The sequence below is a fragment of the Gymnoscopelus microlampas genome (genome assembly GCF_963454915.1).
Source record: "Gymnoscopelus microlampas genome assembly, chromosome: 7".
NCBI classification, from domain to species: domain Eukaryota; kingdom Metazoa; phylum Chordata; class Actinopteri; order Myctophiformes; family Myctophidae; genus Gymnoscopelus; species Gymnoscopelus microlampas.
In genome coordinates this window covers 47,527,780-47,552,493 of record NC_139944.1, presented here as the reverse complement: position 1 = coordinate 47,552,493, position 24,714 = coordinate 47,527,780, and the positions used below count along the sequence as shown (strand labels likewise).

Sequence of the window (24,714 nt, the reverse complement as noted above, 5' to 3'; positions counted from 1 at the left end):
ACTTTACTGGAGTATTACCAATTTTCTGTACTTTTTACTTCTACTCCACTACATCTCAGAGGCAAATATTGTACTTTTACTCCACTACAATTATTTGAAAACTTTAGTTAGTTACTAGTTAAATTATCACATTATAAAACATAAGTCTACATTAACCACTTTAGCCCTATTTTATACCTAGGCTATTTGAAAATAGCCGATCTACATGCTCACAACGCGTCGCAATGCGACGCGTTGTGAGCTTGTAGATTGTCTATTTTTTAATATTTTAGTACTTTTACTTTTGGTACTTTGAGTATATTTTGATACCAATACTTTTGTACTTTTACTCAAGCCAATTTTGAATTCGGGACTTTTCACTTGTAACAGAGTACTTCTACATTGCAGTATTGATACTTTTACTTAAGTAAAACATTTGAGTACTTTTTCCACCACTGCTGACAGATGCATAAACGGTGTGAAAATAAAATATTAAATGGCTCTTTTTTTTGTTGTTGTTGTTTGAGGCTGACACTGATAAGAGGCCATTTTAAATAATAGCATGGCTCTTCCATTACCCAGCAGATGAAACAGGGAGAGAGAGATAGGAGGAAGGGACACAGATGCATTGGCGAAGGCAGGCAGATCTGGCAAGCCATGGTTATTATCACCACCATTAGCACCTGCATTCTCTAGTACTCTCCTGCCTGCTGAGGGCCTTCTCTACATGTATGTGTCTTCAGAGATACTGTAGCACCTCATTAGCGCCGTCGCAACCTAAACATTCTCAGCTCCTGTGGAGCGAGGGAGGGTCATTGGAGTCTGGTTGTTGCCAGAACAGATTGCATGTACAATAATAAGGCCCTCTTCCTCCTGGGCTCTGGGTTTTTTTAAATGCAATTGTTGGGGCTTTTCTGAGCCTTTTTTTGAGGTACAGAGGAGAGAGGAAACAGGGAGAGAAAGAGAGAGCAGGGGGAGTGACACACGAAGCAAATGGTCTGCCCAGCTCGGGAATTGAACTGGGGGACTTTTTTGTTTGAGGGTGACACTGATAGGGGCCATTTTAAATAATAGCATGGCTCTTCCATTACCCAGCAGAAGAAACAGGGAGAGAGAGATAGGAAGGGACACAGAGGCATTGGCGAAGGAAGGTCTCCATTTCCATTTGGCTCCATTTGTACAATCTCAGCGTTACAAATTAGGGGTGTCACGATTCACTTACCTCACGATTCGATTCAAAATCGATTCCTAGGGTGCCGATTCGATTAAAATTGCGATTCTGCGATTAATTGATATTCGATTCTGCGATTTATTGCGATTTTCTACCCCAAATCACTTTGCTTTAATTATACTAGAACATTTTAATATAATATAAACCATGAAAAGTTGAATCATACACTTCAATGCAGCCAGATCATGTCAGTCAGTCTTTCTGACATTGATTTCAGACAAAGTGCCAGTGAAAAAGGTACTAACTTATATTTTTATTTTTTTTATTTTTTTTAATCGATTTTAATATTTTGAATCGATTTTTAAAATCGTGGCATTAAGAATCGCGATTTATTCATGAATCGATTTTTTTTGACAGGCCTATTACAAATGGATAAATAAACAAACACTAAAGGATGTTACTATGTAAGAGAGGGGAAAGGACGGACGCTGAGCCCGTCAGAGGACCTCACCTCCTCGTTCTCAATCTTCAGCGTGGTCAGGCGGGACTGCAGCTGGTGGTAACGCATCAGCAACTCAGTCTGGACGGGCTGCTGGGCGCTCACCTGGCACACCTGTGGGGTCGGGAAGAGAACCATTGAAGTGGGACTGGTCTCTCTAAAGGCAGTGGTTCTCAAACCTTTTCAAAGATATGCCAGGGACCCCCCAAAGGAAACCATTTTTAAGGCTATAGCAGTGATTCCGAACATTTGAATTTCAAGGAACCCACTTTGATATGCATTAGTGGGCCATGGACCCCCCATTTGATGGCATTTGTAGCTCTAGGACCCCGATATGCACTGTAAAATCAATGTTAATCTAACTCTGAGAGTGTACAAATGGAACCAAATGGACCCGTAAGGGTCCATTTGGTTCCATTTGCACTCTCTCGGAGTTACAGACCCATAACGGTCCATTTGGTTCCTATCAATCATTTGACTGGGGACCCCCTGGAACCCCCTCAAGGACCCCTGGGGGTCCCCGGACCCCACTTTGAGAATCAATGCTCTAAGGGTTAACGGTCAACGTCGCCAATTTTCAACCTTAATCCTATTGTTCTACTGTGAGGCGGAATGAACGCGGCCAGCCGACGTGAAATGGCTTATTTGGCATATTTTTTTATGCAGGCTGGCAGAGTTTTTCCAGCATCTTTGAGAGAAAGCTCTCAAAGCAAAGAAAGCATTAGGTTTTTTTTTTACATACATGCCTTGCGGCGCTCCATAATAAATAGCTGAATGCAGTTGTAGCACTATCCTCTATCCTGTTTCTCATTACAAAAGTGCCCAAAAAACGTAAAAGAAAGAGAGAAAAAAAACATATGCCACATTTACCTGGTCACGAGATACAAAAAAAAATAGTATCACAGTGGATTTGTGGTTTTGTGTTTAAGTGATTACCTGTCAGTTTGGGGCACTTCTTCTAGTGATGAACACACCTCAGTCCCAAATAATGTATTCTAAATGTAATGCTAAACCAGATTCAGGTACAGAGAATACTGTTCCATTATGTTCTATGTAAAACCACCAAAGAGGGACGTTTTTATTTTACAGTACCGGTATGTCAAATTTACATGAGTGCTCCCAATAATACAACGAAAAGTCGACAAAAATAGCAGATCTACAAGTTTACAACGCGTCACAAAGTGACGCGTTGTAAACTTGTAGATCAGCTAGTTCTGCATTTTTTTACATGTATAAAATTATCAAATATGTCAATAATTTCTTTGTATATTTCAGTTATTTGTCATATCTACCCTGTGCAATCACAATTATTTGAGTGACAATTAACCCATTGAGACCTGAAGCAGATTCTACATGTCTCCTAAATCTCAACAGTTTTCTGAAAAACGCATGTTTCTATATCCAGTGGTGCTCAATCTTTTTCATGTGAAGGACCCCCAAAATGATATGTATTTGGCCGCGGACCCCCATCAAAATATTTTGTTACAGGGACCCCCAGAGGCAACGATTTGAGTAAAAAATGTTCGCTTTAAAAATATATATATTCAAAGATTTGCACACATTTTCACGAATTTTCAAAAATAGCAGATATACAAGCTCGTAGCGCGGCACTCGGTGCCGCGCTATGAGCTTGTATATCTGCTATTTTTGAATAGCCCAAAGTGTAAAATAATGCTTTTTAGCTCAAATCTAAAAATGACACAGTTCCAGGTCTCAATGGGTTAAATGATACTATGTATCGGGGCTGTGTGGCCTCTCACCTCGTCTCCCATGTGCGGCAGGTACTCGAAGCGCACGGGAGGACAGAACACCTGGTTGTGCATGTCCATGATCTTGTGCTTGTCACTGCGGGAGTCCAGGTTGTCCACGGCGTTCTCTATGATGTCCAGGCCCTCGTGGCGGGACGTCTCCAGGTTGTACTCCGCCGACAGGTAGGTCCTGAACGTACGCGCCAGGCTGGCGTGGTAGCCTAGGTCACAGCACTGTGACAAAGGAGAGGGAAGAATGAATGGATATAATTATAATTATAATTATTATTAATAATAGTATTATAATATTCAATATAATATACAATATTTATTATTATTAATAAAGAGCTGGAGAGACATGGGAGACTTCTTATGTGGACAGGACACTCTATAGCAGGGGTCTTCAACGTTCTCAGGCCAAGGACCCCCTAGCTGAGAGAGAGATGAAGCAGGGACCCCCCCCTATATCGTATAAAAGTGTGTTTCAGATTCAACATTTTTTGTTTACGTGGTCTGCTCTTTTTTCCCTCTACACCTATAGCCTCTTTGCCAAAAATAGCCGATCTACAAGCTCTCAACGCCTCGCAGCGCGAGGCGTTGAGAGCTTGTAGATCTGCTATTTTTGGCTTAAGTTCTCCTCAGAAAAGGGATGTTAGGGTTCAAGTGGTTAAGGTAAAATAAAAAATCCTATCAACACAAAGATTTGGCGGACCCCCTGTAGTAACTCTGAGGACCCCCTAGGGGTCCCGGACCCCCTGTTGAAGACCCCTGCTCTATAGTAACGAGCACTATCAGAACATAGACTAATTTTGCAATTATTTGAATAATTGCAAATCACTTACCCTACCTTTAATAATAATAAAGCTTTATTTATATAGCACCTTTCGAAAGAAAGTTACAAAGTGCTTCACAGAAAATCGCAAAAAACACACCATCACAGAGATAAAAAACAGCAAAAAACAGAACGTTAAAAACATAAAAGTAAGATACAACAGCAACAAGAAAAAACATTACGCAGCAGTGCAGTAGGACACAATAGGTTAAAACATTCGGGGAATAAAAGCAGATTTATAAAGGTGACTTTTCAGGAGGGATTTGAACCGGGGCACAGACTCTGTGAGCCGGGGCTCACAGAGTCCAGTGAGTCGGGGCTCTAAAAGCGGGAAGATGGGAAATCTAGGAGAGCTTCATCTGAGGACCTCAAAGTGCGTTTTGGAACATATGGCTTAAGTAGATCGGAGATGTAGGATGGAGCAAGACCCAGAGATGGCCTTAAAAGTAATTAATAACATTTTAAAATCAATCCTAAAAGTGATTGGAAGCCAATGTTAGGGAGGCCAGAATTGGTGAGATATGGTCGTACTTTCTTGAGCCGGTCAGGACCCGGGCTGCAGCATTCTGAACTAGTTGTAACCTGATTGATTTATTGGAGAGGCAGGAATAGAGATATATGCACCTACAGCTAAACATTCTGTACTCTGCTCATCCTCATCTAAGCCCTCATTATGCATGGCAGTCGTCAAACAGTGGGTCAAACAGGCTGACAGCCTTTTCGCAAAGTACACGATTATGTTGTATAATTTTATTCCATCACCTGCCATTGCGTTAACTCATTGAGACCGGGAACGCATCTCTGTCATTTTCAGATTTCTTCGACTATTAAAAAAAATGCAGATATACAAGCTCATAGCGCGGCAATGTAGATCTGCTATTTTTTGAAAAATCCAGAACAATTGTGCAAATCTTTGAATATATATTTGTAACTCAAATCTTTGCTTCTGGGGGGGTCCCTGGAACAACATCTTTTGAGATGGGGGTCCGCAGCCATATCATTTGGGGGGGTCCTCGACATGAAAAAGTTGGAGTACCACAAAAAAAAACATCAGTTCTTTCCAAAAAAAAAAACTGCTTCCCCAGAAGCAAAGATTTGAGTTACAAATGTTCGCCTTAGAAATATATATATATTCAAAGACTTGCACAAATGTTCATGATTTTAAAAAAATAGCAGATCTACAAGCTCATAGCGCGGCACTCGGTGCCGCGCTATGAGCTTGTATATCTGCTATTTTTTGAATAGCCAAAGACATCTAAAGTGACACAGGTGCGTTCCCGCTTTTAATGGGTTAACCTGACCTCAGCCATGAACTAAATTCTGAATTAAGATTCTGCCGGAGGTTTTCCCATTCATTCAGATGCAGAGTCAGTGTACACAGCATTACAGGACCTCCACACAGCAGGACATCAAGGCTAATTACAGTACCTTATCACACAGAGTCGAATGAACTAACCTAATTAGGCTGGGGGGGGTGGGGGGGGGGGGTTGGTGTTTAGAGGAGAGCTGGAGGCTGCTGACAGTGACAGTTAATAATGTGAATAACTTTATTGGTCTTTAGCACAGAGGAAGCTTCATTCTGGCGTTCAAGCCGACTTTCTCTGCTTTTACAAATAGGATCAGTAGACTGTTGCAAAAGATCCGAATAGCGGATTAGTCATTTTTTTAAATCAGCAAAATTACTAACTTATTATACCAAGGACACATTTTTCCCCAGTTGTTGTCTTCCACCCCCTCATTATGATCTGCTTCCATTCAGCGTCATAACCCTCACAATGTGTGAGTACTAGCAGCAGTGGCGTGCACAGACATTTTGAGGGGCAGGTGCTCTAGTAAATTATCCTTTTTTTTGTTTACGTGGTCTGCTCTTTTTTCCCTCTACACCTATACCTCTTTGCCAAAAATAGCAGATCTACAAGCCCACAACGCCTGCTATTTTTGGCTAAAGTTCTCCTCAGAAAAGGGATGCTAGGTTTCGAGTGGTTATGGTAAAAAGAAAAATCATATCACATAAAGATTTGGCGGACCCCTTGTAGTAACTCTGAGGACCCCCTAGGGGTACCGGACCCCCTGTTGAAGACCCCTGCTGTAAACTGAAAAAGACTTAACTTTTTTTCCTTTTTTTCAAAAGGGCACTTCTGGTCAAGAGGGCAAAGGGCAGGTGCTCTAGCACCACACTAGGATCACCCAACATATAAAGTCTGGGACTATAGAAACAAAATCACTATTCATAATGTCACTGATTTGGGGGGGGGGGGCCAGGTGGCGCAGACGGTAGTGCTGTCACCTCACAGCTAGAAGGTCCTGGGTTCGATTACCACCGGGGACGCTATAGGCGCTGGGGGGCGTGTTCTGGGGGGCGTGTTTGATTGATTGATTTATTTATTGACAATTTGCACATAACAAAACAATGTACACAGGGAATAGTCAAAAGGATAGACACAAGAAAGCCAGAAGCTTATTTCCATCGTGGTCCTGTTGATCTTGGTGTGGGTGCGGGCGTGTGTTCTGGGGGCATGTTCGCTCCTCCTCGTCATCAGTGCCTATACCCTAGGTGGGGTTGGCGAAAGGGCCTTTCTGTCACCTAGGGTAGGTAGCCTCACAAAAAAACATGCAGTAATCCTGGTCTCTATACTGCCTCTCCCTGGTCAGCCGGGGCGCTTGGTGGAAGGGAAAGGAACTGGTTGCACGCGCTACGTCCTACCGGGGAAACTCCCCCCTGTCCGGTGATAAGAAGCGGTCTGCTAACTCCTCATGCGTTGAAGGAAGCATGAGCTCTGTTTGGGGCTCTCCCCAGGCTGGCAGAGGGAGAATAGCGCCCAGGATTACAAGCTTAGGCAATTGGCACTGAGTGAAAAAATAGTGTTACAAAAGTGTGGGATACAAATGTATCTTAAAAAAATGATATCATAGATTTTCTTATATACTTGATGCCAAGTATCTTGGATAGCAGAGCAACACCATAATGCGTGTAAAAGTGTACCCTCTGCCATCCCGCTCCTCCAGCAGTTTGTTGTGTCTTTGAGCCCAAGTTTATGTCATCTTTGATGGAGTCCAATAAAACCAATTGAGCATGTTAAAGGGTCTACACCATGAATTTTAACTTTTTCTTTATTTTTGTGTGTTTTTGGTCTCCCCACCTCTCTTCTGTTCCAAAAAATACCCGACTTCGAGCATGCAGGCTTTCATAGGCTATCTGTGTTTTTTATGTAAATTGGTCTGAAAACAGTCCGTCAGATTTGTTCCCCCTGCCTACGTCACGTCAGGGAACAATTCCTCCCGTTTTTCAGTTCCAACCAAAAAAAAATATATATATATTTTTTTTCTTATTTTTTTTTTTACTTTTTCCACACAGAACCAGGAGATAACATGCATACAAACTGGCTGAATAGCGCCCCGTGCCAAACAGGACAATGTGGTATTGCAGGTGAAAGTGCTTTATAAGCCAGAGAGAAGTTAGTTGGAATGAGTATATCTGAGGCTTGATTTAGGCTCAAACCTTTTGAAAAACGTTTGAGGGACATAAACAATATGATATTAAATATTATTATTATTTTTTAAATTCATGGTGTAGACCCTTTAAATTGGATAAGTCGGTCGGATCAGCGGATATCCCAAAAAATATCGATAAAACACAGCCACAGTTTAATTTAAATTTCTGATTAAATGCTGATTGACGGGGCTGACTTCTCACTGGTTTGGATATGATGTGTTTTTGTTGTCTGGTCGGTGAAGGCTCTGACGTGACAAAGCAGTCCTCCTCCTCCCCTACTGCTTGTGGGTTATAGGCCCAGTCAGTCAGTCAGTCAGTCAGGCTCACACAATACCATTCACCACAGCTCAACGGGATTTGGGATGACGTGCCCTTTCAGCTGCCAGACCCCGGGAGCCAGCAGAGGCCTCTGCTCTGACATGGGGGGTTGGGGAGAGGGACGGCCACCAAATCAGGGTCTCTGAAGAAGTCAGATCTCAGTGTAAAAGCTGCCTCCAGGCTGTCAAGTCAGTCGTCATAGTCATGTCTATGATCACTTTAGGAACCGGCGTCAATCTCATTTCCACCTGACTTAACCCTTTAAGACCTGAGGCCGATTCTAAAAAATGTTTTATAAATCCAAAACGTTTTTTGAAAAAAATTTATAAAAGAATATTTTTTCACGATTTTTCAAAAATAGCAGATCTACAAGCTCATAGCGCGGCACTCGGTGCCGCGCTATGAGCTTGTATATCTGCTATTTTTGAATAGCCAAAGAAATCTAAAATGACACAGACGCGTCCCCGGTCTTAATGGGTTAATGTAGGCAAAAGCATGTCACTGCTTGTTTGCATAATGTAATATTTATGGTTTTACTGGTCAGTCTACAATGAGATTCATTGAACTAACCAGAGGTGGAAAGTAAGTTAACTAAGTACATTTACTTGAGTACTGTACTTAAGTCCAATGTTGAGGTATTTGTACTTTACTTGAGTATTGGCCATTTGAAAATAGCCGCTCTACAAGCTCACAATGCGTTGGCCATTTGAAAATAGCCGATCTACAAGCTCACAATGCGTCGCGATGCGACGCATTGTGAGCTTGTAGATCTGCTATTTTCAAAAGATATGTATACATCTTTAACTTGAAATGGGACATTCCGCATCATGAGTACTTTCACTTTTGGCACTTTAAGTTTGATGCCAATACTTTTACTCAAGTACATTTTGAATTCCGGACATTTACGTAAAAGAGTATTTCTATATTGCAGTATTGATACTTTTACTTAAGTAAAAAAATGTGAGTGCTTGTTCCACCACTGCCGTACATATGCAGCATCTCTGGTGCTCGTACTGTATGTTTGTCACTCTGGCATGGCAGCACCACCACAGAAAACCAACCAACTGGCAGTCACTCACGTGCACAGATGTAAACAACCAATGGCATTGTTTTGGATGGAGGAGAAAGAAGACCCGCTAATCAACCTCTTCTTTTTTTTTACCATGTTTATATATACCCAGTTTAAAGAGCTGCTCCAACAAAGTCACCAAAAATAATGCTACACGTCCTATCGTGGAGAAACTGGGCTGCGGTAAGCTCTCTCTCTCTCTCTCAGGGACGTGCACAGATAGACTCTAGGTGGTGCTGGAGCACCTGCCCTTTGCCCTCTTGACCAGAAGTGCCCTTTTGAAAAAAGGGCACACAGTTTACAGCAGGGGTCTTCAACAGGGGGTCCGGGACCCCTAGGGGGTCCTCAGAGTTGCTACAGGGGGTCCGCCAAATCAAAAAACGCACCTGAGGAGAAACAACTAAAGAATAGACGAAGCAAATGGGAGAAAGGAAAGGAGAGCTATTTCATATTTTTATACAAGATGACGTATACAATATGCAATAAAATATAACAGGTTGAAGTGCTACGGAAACGGCCAACTATTAATTCAGGCAGACTGCAGGGTCTTGTTCCCCTCTCTGTCTGTCCCTCTCTGTCTGTGTGTGTGAGTGTGTGTGTGTGCTCACACATAATAAGCACGTGTGGCCAACTATCTCTGCTCCTCGCCTTGATGTGACCGTCTGTCACTGTCCAGTTAAGCGTATTGTCTGCAGGATGAGCGGTACCTGAGGCTGAGGATTCACTGCCAACCACATTAAGCCACATTCATTCATGCCTGCATAAACCCTCACAAAGGCCCACTTTGGCTTTAATTCTAGCATTAAATGGTTCGCAAAACAAAGTCAACCTTTTAACCCACGTCATTTCCTAGCATAGCTAAGTAGATCTAGCATTCTGAATGCAAAATAGTGACTTAATTCAAGTGCTTGGTTTGTTCATGCATTCATCTACTACATTAAGTACTGCATACATTTCCGTGGATAAAAGCAAACGGGGACTGTGATCGTCTTCTATAGTGTGTAGGGAGGAACCCCATGCACACGAGTTGTTTTTATTTGTCACAAAACACCCACAGCATCCTTAGTATAGGGTTTACAAAGACGGTTTCCTCCCCACTTCCCATGTAGTAGTATATGGGAGTATTTAACCACAGTGGTGCAGAGGAAAAAGGGAGACAGAGTGAGGGAGAGAAAGAGGGTGTGTGTGTGTGTGTGTGTGTGTGTGTGTGTGTGTGTGTGTGTGTGTTTGTATTATTATACTTGCGAGGACCAAGTATAGTAGAATTTGAAGAAACATACATTGTGAGGACAGTTTTCCTGGTCCTCACAATCAAAATGGTTGTTTTATAGTTTAAAAAAACATTTTTAGAGATACCTTTTCAATTAGAAAAACATTCAGGTTAGGATTAGACATTTAGAGGTTAGGTTTGGGGATTGGAATTAGAGTTAACATGATTTATACTTAGTTGTACGCCAGTGCACCGAAAAACAGCCGATCTATAAGCCCACAACGCGTCGCAGCGCGACGCGTTGTGGGCTTATAGATCGGCTGTTTTTCGGCTTTAGGCTTACGGTTAAAAATATATATATATTTTTTAAATTACATAAAATGGCTGTCCTAAAGCGTTGATGTCCTCACAAGTATAGTAATACAAACCTGTGCGTGTGTGTGTGTGTGTGTGTGTGTGTGCGTGCGTGTGCGTGCGTGCGTGTGTGCGTGTGTAAGAGAGAGGGAAATATGGAGAGGAAAAGAGACACAGAGAGATACAGAGAGAGAGAGAGAGAGTTAAGTCTGCGTCATGTTTCCATGTTGCCTTGCCACTACTGTGTATTTTCCTTGGCTCCCTTCCTCTACAGCACGGAGTTGGTGACCGTGACAGGCTGACGAGCACAATGCCAGGTCTGTGTGTCTCAGCGATGACATCCACAACGCAGTGTTAACCACCACTATACTACCGGATGGACATAGGAAGAGGAGAGGAAACAGGAGAGCAATGTTTCATCTGCCAATGCTCCCTTAAAAGTCCCTTAACCCATTAACACCGGGAAAAGCATCTGACATTTTAACCATTATTTTATACTTTGGCTATTTTTTTTAAAATAATCGTGACATTTTTTGCAAATCTTTGTCCAAAGCTTCTGGGGGATTCTACTTTTTTTTGTTTTACTTATCGTCACCTTGCTAAACTAATGGCCTAAGTCGTTTTTTGAGGAAAATTATATTTTTGCTTAAGTCAGCTTAAGTCCTCATGACACTGGCCACCTCTGGTAAAATCGCCCATCTCCTAATTGAAAAGGATCATGCTGTTCACTCCCCTTTTAGTATAATGGCCTAACTCCATAGTGTGACTTAGGCCAAAATATGCCTTTTTTTTGGCCTAAGTCACATGGTTTTGTGACTTAAGCCAAATTATTTACTGATTTAGGCCATTTTGATTTTTTTAGCCAAAGTAATCTTAAAATTACACACAGATGCGTTCCTGGTCTTAACTCATTCACTGCCAGAATTTTTTTCTGGCCGCGTTTACCCACTGCCAAGATTTTTCATTGAAAAAAAAAAAGTACTCAGGAGCCGAGATACAGCATTTTTAAGTTTTAAGTTAACAAGGAAGTGGATGGGAGTCTAGATCTTCGAAAAATCATATCTCCTTGGTCTTTGGGTGAAATTAAAAAAAAAAAAAGTAAAAAAAAAATATATATATATATATTTTTTTTTAAAAGTCGTTTTAGTCGTTCTAGGCAGGGAATGAGTAAAGGGTTAAAAGTGAATCATTACGTTTTGAGAAAGAAAATCCCTGCAGCGTTATCTGTCTGGGTGACGATGGTACCACTACTACACACGTCTGACTACACACTACGTTATAACGTCAACTTCACTCAGCCATCGGCGGTAGATAGAAACAGAGAAAACGGGGTAAACAACACATTTAGTGGCAACAACGACTGAGCAGCTTGGAAACAAGCCGCCAACAGGCTGAAAAACTGAAGAAAACAGGAACAGATGGTGAGAGTGTCTACAGCGTTGGTTTGCAACGTTAACCCATTGAGACCGGCGGGAACGCATCTGTGTGTCATTTTAAGATTTCTTTGGGCTATTCAAAAATAGCAGATCTACAAGCTCGTAGCGCGGCACCGAGTGCCACGCTACGAGCTTGTAGATCTGCTATTTTTGGGGGGGAAAATCGTGAAAATGAGTGCAAATCTTTGAATATGTATATTTTTTAAAAGCGAACATTTGTAACTCAAATCGTTGCTTCTGGGGGATTCTACAAATGTCTTCTAAATCCTAACAGTTTCCTGAAACACTTATGTTGCTATGATATCAGTGGTTCTCCAACCGTTTCATGTCAAGGCCTCGGACCCCCATCTCAAAACATTTTGTTCCAGGGACCCCCAGAAGCAAAGATAAAATATATATATATATATTCAAAGATTTGCAAAAATTGCATGTGATTCTGTTGATTTTTCAAAATAAATAACAGATCTACAAGCTCATAGTGCACAGCACTGAGCTTGTATATCCGCTATTTGTTAATAGCCAAAGTATGAGATAATGGTTAAAGTGGTTGCACAGATGCGTTCCGGGTCTTAATGTGTTAAACCAACATCAAGAAATCCCAGCCGAGAGGCAAACAAACACGTGGCTCTGTATCTCATACTCACATCAATCATATCGGAGACATCATGTATGTAGTATTTCGCCACCACAGCATTTGTTGCTGCCAGGTTCAACAAATAGTCGTTGCGGGCCTTGGTGCACTTCAGCTTGTTCTCTGAGTACTTGGCTTGCCTCTGGAGGGAGAGAGAGAAAAGAGAGAGAGAGAGAGAGAGAGAGAGCAGATAAAGGAAAAAAAAACATCAGTGTTGGGGAAGATTAAGCAATGTGTGAGAGTTGGGGGCATTTTTCCTCATTAACAGTAGACAGAGTAAAGCCGACTTGGAACGGGGTCTTCTTTACTGCCAGTGGTGTAAAGTAACTAAGCTTACAAGTACTCAAGTACTGTACCTAAGTACAATTTTGAGGTGTTTCTTACTTTACTGGAGTATTTCCAATTTTCAGTACTTTTACTTACTTTACTCCACTACATCTCAGAGGCAAATATTGTACTTTTACTCCACTACAATTATTTGACGCCTTTAGTTGTTGCTTTATAGATTTAGATTGTTATTACAAAACATACATTAACCACTTCAGCTCTGTATACATTTTGGCCATTTGAAAATAGCAGATCTACAAGCTCACAACGCGTCGCGATGCGACGCATTGTGAGCTTGTAGATCTGCTATTTTCTAAAGAGTTTTATACATTAAAAAAAAGGAAAACTTGTTAAATGGGACATTCTGCATAATGAGTACTTCTACTTTTGTACTTTAAGTATATTTTGATACCAATACTTTTGGACTTTTACTCAAGGACATTTTTAATTGTAACAAGAGTATTTCTACATTGCAGTATTGATACTTGATACTTAAGTAAAACATTTTTCCACCACTGAGTAACAGTAGACTTGGAACACGTCTTCTTTTACTGCAAATATAGACCCGAGCCGTGGCACTTTAACCCATTAAGACCTGGAACTGTGTCATTTTTATATTTGAGCTAAAAAAGCATTATTTTACTCTTTGGGCTATTCAAAAATAACAGCGAACATTTTTAACTCAAATCTTTGCTTCTGGGGGTCCCTGGAACAAAATATTTTGATGGGGGTCTGCGGCCAAATACATATAATTGTGGGGGTCCTTGACATGAAAAAGATTGAGCACCATTGATATAGAAACATAGGTTTTTCAGAAAACTTGAGATTTAGGAGACATGTAGAATCGGCTTCAGGTCTCAATGGGTTAAAGGTGCTGCGGCGATAATAACATGTTAAACGGCACACACACACACACACAGACAGACAGACAGGCCTGCATGCAGTCGCTCCCAGCTATTCTGTCTCTGAGTGTTCTGAGCACAAACAGGCTGCAGAGCACAGATGTTAACAATGAAACGGCTATAAAAGATGGTTTCGCTCCAGTGAGGTCATGAGAATCTCGCCATCTTGACTCACTGTGTGTGTGTGTGTGTGTGTGTGTGTGTGTGTGTGTGTGTGTGTGTGTGTGTGTGTGTGTGTGTTTGTATTACTATACTTGCGAGGACCAAGTATAGTAGAATTTGAAGAAATATACATTGTGAGGACCGTTTACCTGGTCCTCACAAGACAAATGTGTGTTTTATAGTTTAAAAAAATGTGTTTTAGAGATACGTTTACAATTAGAAAAACATTCAGGTCAGGATTAGACATTTAGGTGTCTTAGAGGTTAGGTTTAGGGATTGGAATTAGAGTTCAACATGATTTATACTTAGTTGCGCGCCAGTGTCATGCACCGAAAAATAGCTGATCTACAAGCTCACAACGCGCCGCAGCGCGACGCGTTGTGAGCTTGTAGATCTGCTGTTTTTCGGCTTTAGGCTTACGGTTTTTAAATGGCATTCATAACATGGCTGTCCTAAAGTGTTGATGTCCTCACAAGTATAGTAATACAAACAGTGTGTGTGTGTGTGTGTGTGTGTGTGTGTGTGCGTGCGTGCGTGTGTGTGTGTGTGCGTGTGCGTGTGTATACAGCATAAGTGCAAGTTAAAGCGCTGAACCGTTACCATGAGCGACCTCCTGGTGGGAGATACTGACGCTCGCTGTAGATTTGGTGGAAGTCATGGCTGAGACATTTCAATATAATGTTTTATCTGGCCACAAAATAAGCAAAACAAAGCTGACCGATGATGGTATGTATGCAGAATGATTATATAATACGGACAAAGTCAGCCAGCAGCACCTCCTGCTGTGTTCTCTGCCGACTCCCTCTCCACGCTGTCAGGAAATCCCAGCCAGCAGGACTAGCGTTTTGCTCGCCAAAGGCATTTCCTTGTGAACAGTAATGTTGCTATAATATCAGTGGTGCTCAAACTTTTTCATGTCAAGGACCCCCAACAGGATATGTATTTGGCCGCCGACCCCCATCTCAAATCTCAGTTACAAATGTTTGTTAAAAAAAAATATATATATATATATTCATATATTCATATATATTTGCACAAATTGTCAAGATTTTTCAAAAATAGAAGATCTACAAGCTCATAGCGCGGCACTCGGTGCCGCGCTATGAGCTTGTATATCTGCTATTTTTGAATAGCCAACATATAAGAGGTTAAAGTGTTTGAAATTATTGTGATACTATATTAACACATTTTGCTGGGGACCCCCTGGAACCCCCCCCCCCCCCCCCCCCCCCCCCCCAAGGACTCCTGGGGGTCCCCGGACCCCCCTTTGAGAACCAATGATCTACATATTTATTGAATGAAAGTGTTGATCAAATGCTTATTTTCTCGTGTTATTATTGCGCCAGCATTCATCATTGTTCCAAGGCTATCCGACTGAGGGCCGGAGTAGCCGTGTATCAGTTGTGTATACTGAACATTAACCCATTAAGACCTGGAACTGTGCCATTTTTAGATTTGAGCTAAAAAAACATTATTTTACACTTTGGGCTATTCAAAAATAGCAGATATACAAGCTCATAGCGCGGCACCGAGTGCCGCGCTATGAGCTTGTAGATCTGCTATTTTTGAAAAATCGTGAAAATATGTGCAAATCTTTGAATATATATATATTTAAAGCGAACATTTTTAACTCAAATTGTTGCTTCTGGGGGGGTCCCTGGAACAAAATATTTTGATGGGGGTCCGCGGCCAAATACATATAATTTTGGGGGTCCTTGACATGAAAAAGATTGAGCACCACTGATATAGAAACATACGTTTTTCAGAAAACTGTTGAGATTTAGGAGACGTGTAGAATCGGCTTCAGGTCTCAATGGGTTAAATATGGATATAGCATACTGAGTCAGCTCAGTGGCCTTGTGGTTCAGAGTGTCTGTCCGCCCTGAGACAGGAAGGTCGGGGGTTCAATACCACGGCAGACATACCAGAGACTATAAAATTGGTACCCAGCGCCTCGCACTCAGCCTCCAGGGTTGGAATGGGGGGGGGGGGTACGTCCCTGACATACAGTACTAGAGTCATGTTCAGGGGGATGTACTCGCACATCACGCTGCCTCAGGCTACTGAAACAGGAGGCAGGCTTCTGACCTGATGGGCAACATGGCTCGGTCAGGAACCATTGGCCCCCAAGGCTACTTTCTGACTTACAGTGTATTATACAGTACACATTACAGCAGGAGTCTTCAACAGGGGGTCCGGGACCCCTAGGGGGTCCTCAGAGTTACTACAGGGGGTCCGCCAAATCTTTGTGTGATATATATATATTTTTTTTACCTTAACCACTTGAACCCTAGCATCCATTTTCTGAGGAGAACTTCAGCCAAAAATAGCAGATCTACAAGCTCACAACGCCTCGCGCTGCGAGGCGTTGTGAGCTTGTAGATCTGCTATTTTTGGCAAAGAGGTGTTTGGTGTAGAGGGGGAAAAAAGAGCAGACCAAGTAAACAAAAAAAAAGCTGAATCTGAAACACAATTTTATGCATAGAGTAGGGGGTCTCTGCTTCATCTCTCTCTCAGCTAGTGGGGTCCTTGGCCTGAAAACGTTGAAGACCCCTGCATTACAGTATAGTATACTACTTTTGTATACAGCATATAGCACTATATCTATCTATCTATCTATCTATCTATCTATATATATATATATGAGAGAGAGAGAGAGAGAGAGAGAGAGAGCGTGTGTGCGCGCACGTGCACGTGTGTGTGTGTGTGTGCAGCGGCGGACTGGCCATTTGGCGTACCGGGCAAATGCCCGGTGGGCCGCTGGGCCAGTGGGCCACTGGGCCCAAAAAAAAATTAAAAAATATATATATATTTTTTTTAAATATATTTTAAAAAATGTTTTAGGTTTATTACGGTCATATCCGAGTCGCGCGGCCCAATTATTAGTTATGTTAATGTTTGGGCTGGGATGCTTTCCAGCAGGCGCCTCAGTGCGGCCGCAGAGTTCATGTGCAGGGCTGGGCTGAAACAGTGAAACAGTCCGGCCCTGTGTGTGTGTGTGTGTGTGTGTGTGTGTGTGTGTGCGCGCGTGTGTGTGTGTGTGTCATTGATGGTGAGACTGATTCAGAGGGGATAATAAACTGGTCTGACGTTGGTGGAGGCAACACATCAAAGCGTAATGTTAAAGCCAGTTGTACAGAATGTCTGCTATTTCGCAACACTCTATACACATGAGCAATTTATTTCCAATTTCACACCGGGCATTATGATGCTAATTTACGCAGTATGGTCAGAATAAAAAGGAATTCTTTTTTTTTCATTGCTGCATCCTCCTCCCCTTCTTTAACCCATTAAGACTGGGAACGCATCTGTGTGTCTTTTTTAGATTTATTTGGCTATTCAAAAATTGCAGATCTACAAGCTCATAGCGCGGCACCGAGTGCCGCGCTATGAGCTTGTATATCTGCAATTTTTTTTAAATGTGTTTTCTTGAAAATATTTAATATATTTTTGAATATATATTTTATAAAGCCAACATTTTTAACTCTATTCTTTGCTTCTGGGGGTCCCTGGAACAACATATTTTGAGATGGGGGTCCGCGGCCAAATACATATAATTTTGGGTGGTCCTTGACATGACATGATGTTAGCAACAGAAGTTTAAAAAAACAAACTGTTAGGATTTAGAATAATCCACCAGAAGCAAAAGATTTGAGTTAAAAATGTTCGCTTTAAAAAATATATATATATTCAAAGATTTGCACACATTTTCACGATTTTCACGAGCTCTGCAAGCTTATAGCGTGGTACTCGGTGCCGCGCTATGAGCTTGTTGAGATCTGCTATTTTTGAATAGCCCAAAGAAATCTAAAAATGTGTTCCCGGTCTAAAAGGGTTAACCCATTAAGACCTGGAACTGTGTCATTTTTAGATTCGAGCTAAAAAGCATTATTTTACACTTTGGGCTATTCAAAAATAGCAGATATACAAGCTCATAGCGCGGCACCGAGTGCCGCGCTATGAGCTTGTAGATCTGCTATTTTTGAAAAATCATGAAAATATGTGCAAATCTTTGAATACATATATTTTTAAAGCGAACATTTTTAACTCAAATCGTTGCTTCTGGGGGGTCCCTGGAACAACATATTTGGATGGGGGTCCGCGGCCAAATTCATATAATTTTGGGGGTCCTTGACATGAAAGAGATTGAACACCACTGATATAGAAACATACGTTTTTCAGAATACTGTTGAGATGTAGGAGACATGTAGAACCGGCTTCAGGTCTCAATGGGTTAAGCCCGTTTGGAAGGTACGGTATGTGGAGTAATAATATGGCTGCTTGCCTTCAGCGGCCTAAAAAGAAATCAGGTCACACGGCGGCGGCGGCACGGAGAGAGAGAGAATGAACATCCGTAGATCTGCCGTTATAAATAGTGCTCCGTTCTCATCTCATGCCAAGAGACGTCTCTTTGGATGGCAGCCCTGAGGAAGAAAACCTGTCGCCCAGTCTGACGCTCTCTCTCTCTTTTGTCTTGGTTTTCTCTGTGCCTGACGGATAAAAAGGGGCTTCATTTGCATGAGGAGGAACTTCCTGGTGAAACCCCCCCCCCCCCCAAAAAAAATGAAATATAGCAGCATACAGTATGATGTGTGTATCTATCTGATTACAGTGGTGGAAAAAGTACTCGAATGTTTTTACTTAACCCATTGATACCTGGAACGCATCTGTGTCACTTTAGCTTCCTTTGGCTATTCAAAAATAGCAGATATACAAGCTCGTAGCGCGGCACCGAGTGCCGCGCTACGAGCTTGTAGATCTGCTATTTTTGAAAAATCGTGAAAATTATTTTTTAGTATTTTTTTCCGAAAAACTGTTGGGATTTAAAAAATGTTTAGAGGCGGCCTCAGGTCTTAATGGGTTAAGTGAAAGTATCAATACTGCGCTGTATACTTACAAGTAAAAGTCCGGAATTCAAAATTCCCTTGGTAGCCTACAAAAGTATTGGTATCAAAATGTTTGAAAATAGCAGATCTACAAGTTCACAACGCGTCGCATCGTAAGCTTGTAGATCGGCTATTTTCAAATAGCCTATAGGTATAAAATAAGGCTAAAGTGGTTAATGTATGTTTTATAATGTATGTATTCATAAGTGCAAAGTAACTAGTAACTAAAGTTTTCAAATAATTGTAGTAAGTACAATATTTGCCTCCGAGATGTAGTGGAGTAGAATTACAGTACTTGAGTAAATGTACTTAGCTACTTTCCACCACTGTATCTGAAGTACAGCAAGAACCTTGGCTGTGCTGGATGGAGGGTGGGGGGTGGGGGGGGGTAATTGAGAGGGAGAGGATTAACATGAATTAGAATGAATGGTGAACTGGAACCAGACGAACCACACAGCTCGGTCACTGACCTGAAATGCTGCAGTTTGCCCTGAGGGTGTGTCTGGCTGTAGACCGCTCTACTCTACTACAGGAAGACTGCAGCGTCTTGTTCGCTTTCTCTGTCCCTCTCTGTCCCTCTCTGTCCCTGCTACGTGCTTAACTGAGCTATCCAGTTTAGTAGACCTTGTATTGCGAATTTGTACTTCCATGTACTGTTATGTACTGCCATGTACTGTTCTCATGTCTTACTAAATAAAGTACATCAATCAATCAATCAATCCCTCTGTCCCTCTCTGTCCCTCTCTGTCCCTCTGTCCCTCTCTGTCCCTCTCTGTCCCTCTGTCCCTCTCTGTCCCTCTGTCCCTCTCTGTCCCTCTGTCATGTCCCTCTGTCCCTCTGTCCCTCTCTGTCCCTCTGTCCCTCTGTCCCTCTGTCCCTCTCTGTCCCTCTCTGTCCCTCTGTCCCTCTCTGTCCCTCTCTGTCCCTCTGTCCCTCTCTGTCGCTCTCTGTCCCTCTCTGTCCCTCTGTCATGTCCCTCTGTCCCTCTGTCCCTCTCTGTCCCTCTCTGTCCCTCTGTCCCTCTCTGTCCCTCTGTCCCTCTCTGTCGCTCTCTGTCCCTCTCTGTCCCTCTGTCATGTCCCTCTGTCCCTCTGTCCCTCTCTGTCCCTCTCTGTCCCTCTGTCCCTCTCTGTCCCTCTGTCCCTCTCTGTCCCTCTGTCCCTCTCTGTCCCTCTCTGTCCCTCTGTCCCTCTGTCATGTCCCTCTCTGTCCCTCTGTCCCTCTGTCCCTCTCTGTCCCTCTGTCCCTCTCTGTCCCTCTGTCATGTCCCTCTCTGTCCCTCTCTGTCCCTCTGTCCCTCTCTGTCCCTCTCTGTCCCTCTGTCCCTCTCTGTCCCTCTCTGTCCCTCTGTCCCTCTCTGTCCCTCTGTCCCTCTCTGTCCCTCTCTGTCACTCTGTCCCTCTGTCCCTCTGTCATGTCCCTCTCTGTCCCTCTGTCATGTCCCTCTCTGTCATGTCCCTCTGTGTCCCTCTGTCCCTCTCTGTCCCTCTGTCATGTCCCTCTCTGTCATGTCCCTCTCTGTCCCTCTGTCCCTCTCTGTCCCTCTGTCATGTCCCTCTCTGTCCCTCTGTCATGCCCCTCTCTGTCCCTCTCTGTCCCTCTGTCATGTCCCTCTCTGTCCCTCTCTGTCCCTCTCTGTCCCTCTGTCATGTCCCTCTCTGTCCCTCTGTCCCTCTCTGTCCCTCTGTCATGTCCCTCTCTGTCCCTCTCTGTCCCTCTGTCATGTCCCTCTCTGTCCCTCTGTCCCTCTCTGTCCCTCTGTCATGTCCCTCTCTGTCCCTCTGTCATGTCCCTCTCTGTCCCTCTCTGTCCCTCTGTCATGTCCCTCTCTGTCCCTCTCTGTCCCTCTGTCATGTCCCTCTCTGTCCCTCTGTCATGTCCCTCTCTGTCCCTCTGTCATGTCCCTCTCTGTCCCTCTGTCATGTCCCTCTCTGTCCCTCTCTGTCCCTCTGTCATGTCCCTCTCTGTCCCTCTCTGTCCCTCTGTCATGTCCCTCTCTGTCCCTCTGTCATGTCCCTCTCTGTCCCTCTCTGTCCCTCTGTCATGTCCCTCTCTGTCCCTCTGTCATGTCCCTCTCTGTCATGTCCCTCTCTGTCCCTCTGTCCCTCTCTGTCCCTCTGTCATGTCCCTCTCTGTCCCTCTGTCATGTCCCTCTCTGTCCCTCTGTCATGTCCCTGTCTGTCCCTCTGTCATGTCCCTCTCTGTCCCTCTGTCATGTCCCTCTCCGTCCCTCTCTGACATGTCCCTCTCCGTCCCTCTCTGTCCCTCTCTGTCCCTCTGTCATGTCCCTCTCTGTCCCTCTGTCCCTCTGTCATGTCCCTCTCTGTCCCTCTGTCATGTCCCTCTCCGTCCCTCTCTGACATGTCCCTCTCCGTCCCTCTCTGTCCCTCTCTGTCCCTCTGACATGTCCCTCTCCGTCCCTCTCTGTCCCTCTCTGTCCCTCTGTCATGTCCCTCTCTGTCTGTCCCTCTGTCCCTCTCTGTCTGCGTGATTGTGTGCTCACTGCTCACACATAATAAGCACTGTGACCACATCTACAAGCCTCCGCCTCGCTACCATTATACCGGGTCTTGAAGCCAATGCTAAAGTTTGAGCTTGTTTCTGAAGTGTAGCTGCTTATTTGGGCTTGCTTTCAAGATTCTTTTTGAAAATAACTGATGTAATAATAGGGCTCAAGTGGTGAAACTAGTCGCTTCTTTTGGGCTTGTTTTCACAGACCTGGTCGCCTGTTTCACTCACAGAATCTGGCAACACTCTCTCCCCCCTCTTCACTACCCCGCGACTATCGACGGCTCTACCGGTCGACCCAAAGACCCAACAACCTGCTCGGTTGGTCATCGACCGGTAATCTGCGAGTCCCGACCCGACGACACGGCGCTATCGACAACAGGTTGTCGGCAGGAGACGCTTTTTCCAGCGCTTTCCAACGCCGAGCCGGCCCGATATCGGTGCGGTGGAGAGCTGCCTTTACATGAGCTAAACTCAGAGAGCGGTGCTGGACTACAGATATGGGCCCTACATGGGCAACTAGCGGCCCGGGGGCCACATGTGGCCCCCACCTTCACTTAATGTGGCCCGCAGGTTAATTTCGTAATACTGATATATTATTTATTTCAGCTGTTACAATTCCAAACATGCAAACATGACCCGCTTTAATTACTTCAGTTTATATTAGTGGCTTAGTGACTAGATTTAACATTCTATTGTCTTTTTTATGGCCAATGAATTTGTATTTAAGTTCATAAAGTTAACATAAGTATAACTAAATGCATTTGAAATGAAATAAAAATGTTGATTTTCAGGATTCCAATTCAAAAATAGCAAAAAAAAAAAAATCAGGATTCCAATTCAAAAGTAGCAAAAATAGCCGATCTACGAGCTCAAAACGCGTCGCGGAGCGACGCGTTTTGAGCTTGTAGATAGGCTATTTTTGCTACTTTTGTGTTACAGATGTGCCACTTCAAAACTTCACATGTCCTGCCATCGCCAAGACAGTAAATTTTCAGGGGATTCCCAGGGCAATAAGAGGGACAAAGAAGGGCATTTAAAATGCTGAATTATTTTGATGATCACTGCTTTTATGATGCTAATTAATTTGAGCAACTGGTCAAATCACCTTTCGCCTCATAATGAGTCTGACACCTTATTCAACACACATTATTTTGTTCTCATGTATATGGATGTCTGTTGAAGGGAGGGGGTGTAGTGACAACTTCTTTTCAGGGGCAAAACAGTGCATTTTAAGGGCAGAAAAGGGAGGAAAAAAATGCATTTTCAGGGGACTTTCAGGGAAAGAACAGTAACGTGTGAAGTTTTGAAGTGGCACATCTGTAGATCGGCTATTTTTGCTACTTTTGTGTGACATAGAAGTACGGCATTCATTTACAAAAAATGTACGTACAATACGGTGTCTGCCCAACAGTATATATGCAATGTGGCCCTCTGGAGTGAGTGTGGAAATATAGTGGCCCTCTCTACACCATCAAAGTTGCCCACCCCTGATATAGGCCCTATACACCCACCTTCTCCTTCATCTTCTCGATCTTCCTGACAGAGCTGCGTCTCTGCGGACGGTCCTCGTGCCGCAGCAGGCTGACATTGAGGTCTCCAGACTTGCTGAACTGTTTCTCCTCCTGCTTCTCGGCATCCTTCAGCTTGCCCTCGGCGCTGATGCTCTCCGTGTGGTACATGTGGTACGTCTTCATCACCTGCAGGGGAGAGAGAGAGAGAGAGAGAGAGAGAGAGAGAGAGAGAGAGGGAGAGGGAGAGGGAGAGAGAGGGAGAGAGAGAGAGAGAGAGAGATGTAAACAAATACTGTATGTGAGTGAAAGATACCCACGAGAATCACCAGCAAACATTCCGTATAAAAAAAATATGGACAGCGTTACGCCCCTGGTTTCTACAGGCCGTAAATGAAGGCTATTTTTCAGCTACAGTATTTCAAATCCGCCATCTTTCTATATCCGGTCCCGAAATGCTAATGTAAATTAACCCATTAAGACCTGAGGCAGCGTCTAAAAAAATTCAAAATCCTAACATTTTTTGGGATAAAAATATAAAAAAATATTTTTCTCGATTTTTCAGAAATAGCAGATATACAAGCTCATAGCGCGGCACTCGGTGCCGCGCTATGAGCTTGTATATCTGCTATTTTTGAATAGCCAAAGACATCTAAAGTGACACAGATGCGTTCCAGGTATCAATGGGTTAACAGATGACAACGTCACAATGATAAGAACCAGTATGCGCGCGCAGACCAGCACCAAATGAAACCCATTCTGTCATGTCCCGCTAGGACGCGCCTCACTAGCCAACACACAAGAGGAGGTTGAATGAACTGAAACCAGCACACCCCGAAACAACATGTTGGGAATTGACTGCATGAAACAATCACCTGTGCGTCCTGTCTCAATGTTGGTAAACAAATAATTGGTCTATTTATAACAATGTTTATTAAGGTAATAAAACCAAGTATAAAGTTTGTCCAAAAACCCATCTGCTTGAATAGAGCCTAACATCTATAGCCTCAATTTACATGCCGGATGCTAGCCCCTAGGCTCCAATACCTTGATGAACTGAATACACAGGGCCACAATGGAAACAAGCCCCTTGGGCATTTTGTGTTATCCTTTCAACAATCATTGTAAAGATCGTACCTCTGTACTATTTACAAACTGACTCATCAAAGTGTTTGACTCATTCTCCTTTATATTTTCTTTGAAATGCTGAAAAGGGGAGAAAGAAAGAAGAACCCTTCTGTTTGCAGCAGACATGCACTGACTGACTAATGACACCCAGCCAAATGCAGTGGTGGAAAGTAACTAAGTACATTTACACAAGTAGTGTACTTAAGTAACATTTTTAGATATTTTTACTTTACTGGAGTATTTCCAGTTTGCAGTACTTTTACTTCTACTCCACTACATCTCAGAGGCAAATATTGTACTTTTACTCCACTAAAATTATATGAAAACTTTATTTTCTAGTTACTTTGCAGATATAAATGATTATATTATAAAATATACATTAACCACTTCAGCCTTATTTTATACATAGGCTATTTGAAAATAGCAGATCTACAAGCTCACAACGCGTCGCGATGCGACGCGTTGTGAGCTTGTAGATCTGCTATTTTCAAACGTTTTAGTACTTTTACTTTTGATACTTTAAGTACATTTTGATGCCAATACTTTCGTA

The 24,714-nt window shown here is 43.0% G+C and overlaps 1 protein-coding gene across 1 annotated transcript in view; it reads right to left on the bottom strand.

Annotated features, from left to right (window-relative positions):
- srgap3 (SLIT-ROBO Rho GTPase activating protein 3) overlaps positions 1 to 24,714 on the bottom strand; it is a gene marked incomplete at its 3' end in the record, with an annotated part of 174,912 nt that overhangs the window by 46,865 nt on the left and 103,333 nt on the right. The window contains exons 5-8 of the mRNA XM_084061860.1: positions 23,040 to 23,225; positions 12,754 to 12,882; positions 3,410 to 3,631; positions 1,662 to 1,763 (exon numbers count right to left, since the gene is read on the bottom strand). Coding sequence (XP_083917986.1) covers positions 1,662 to 1,763; positions 3,410 to 3,631; positions 12,754 to 12,882; positions 23,040 to 23,225 — 639 coding nt within the window. The remainder of the gene's footprint in view (positions 1 to 1,661; positions 1,764 to 3,409; positions 3,632 to 12,753; positions 12,883 to 23,039; positions 23,226 to 24,714) is intronic.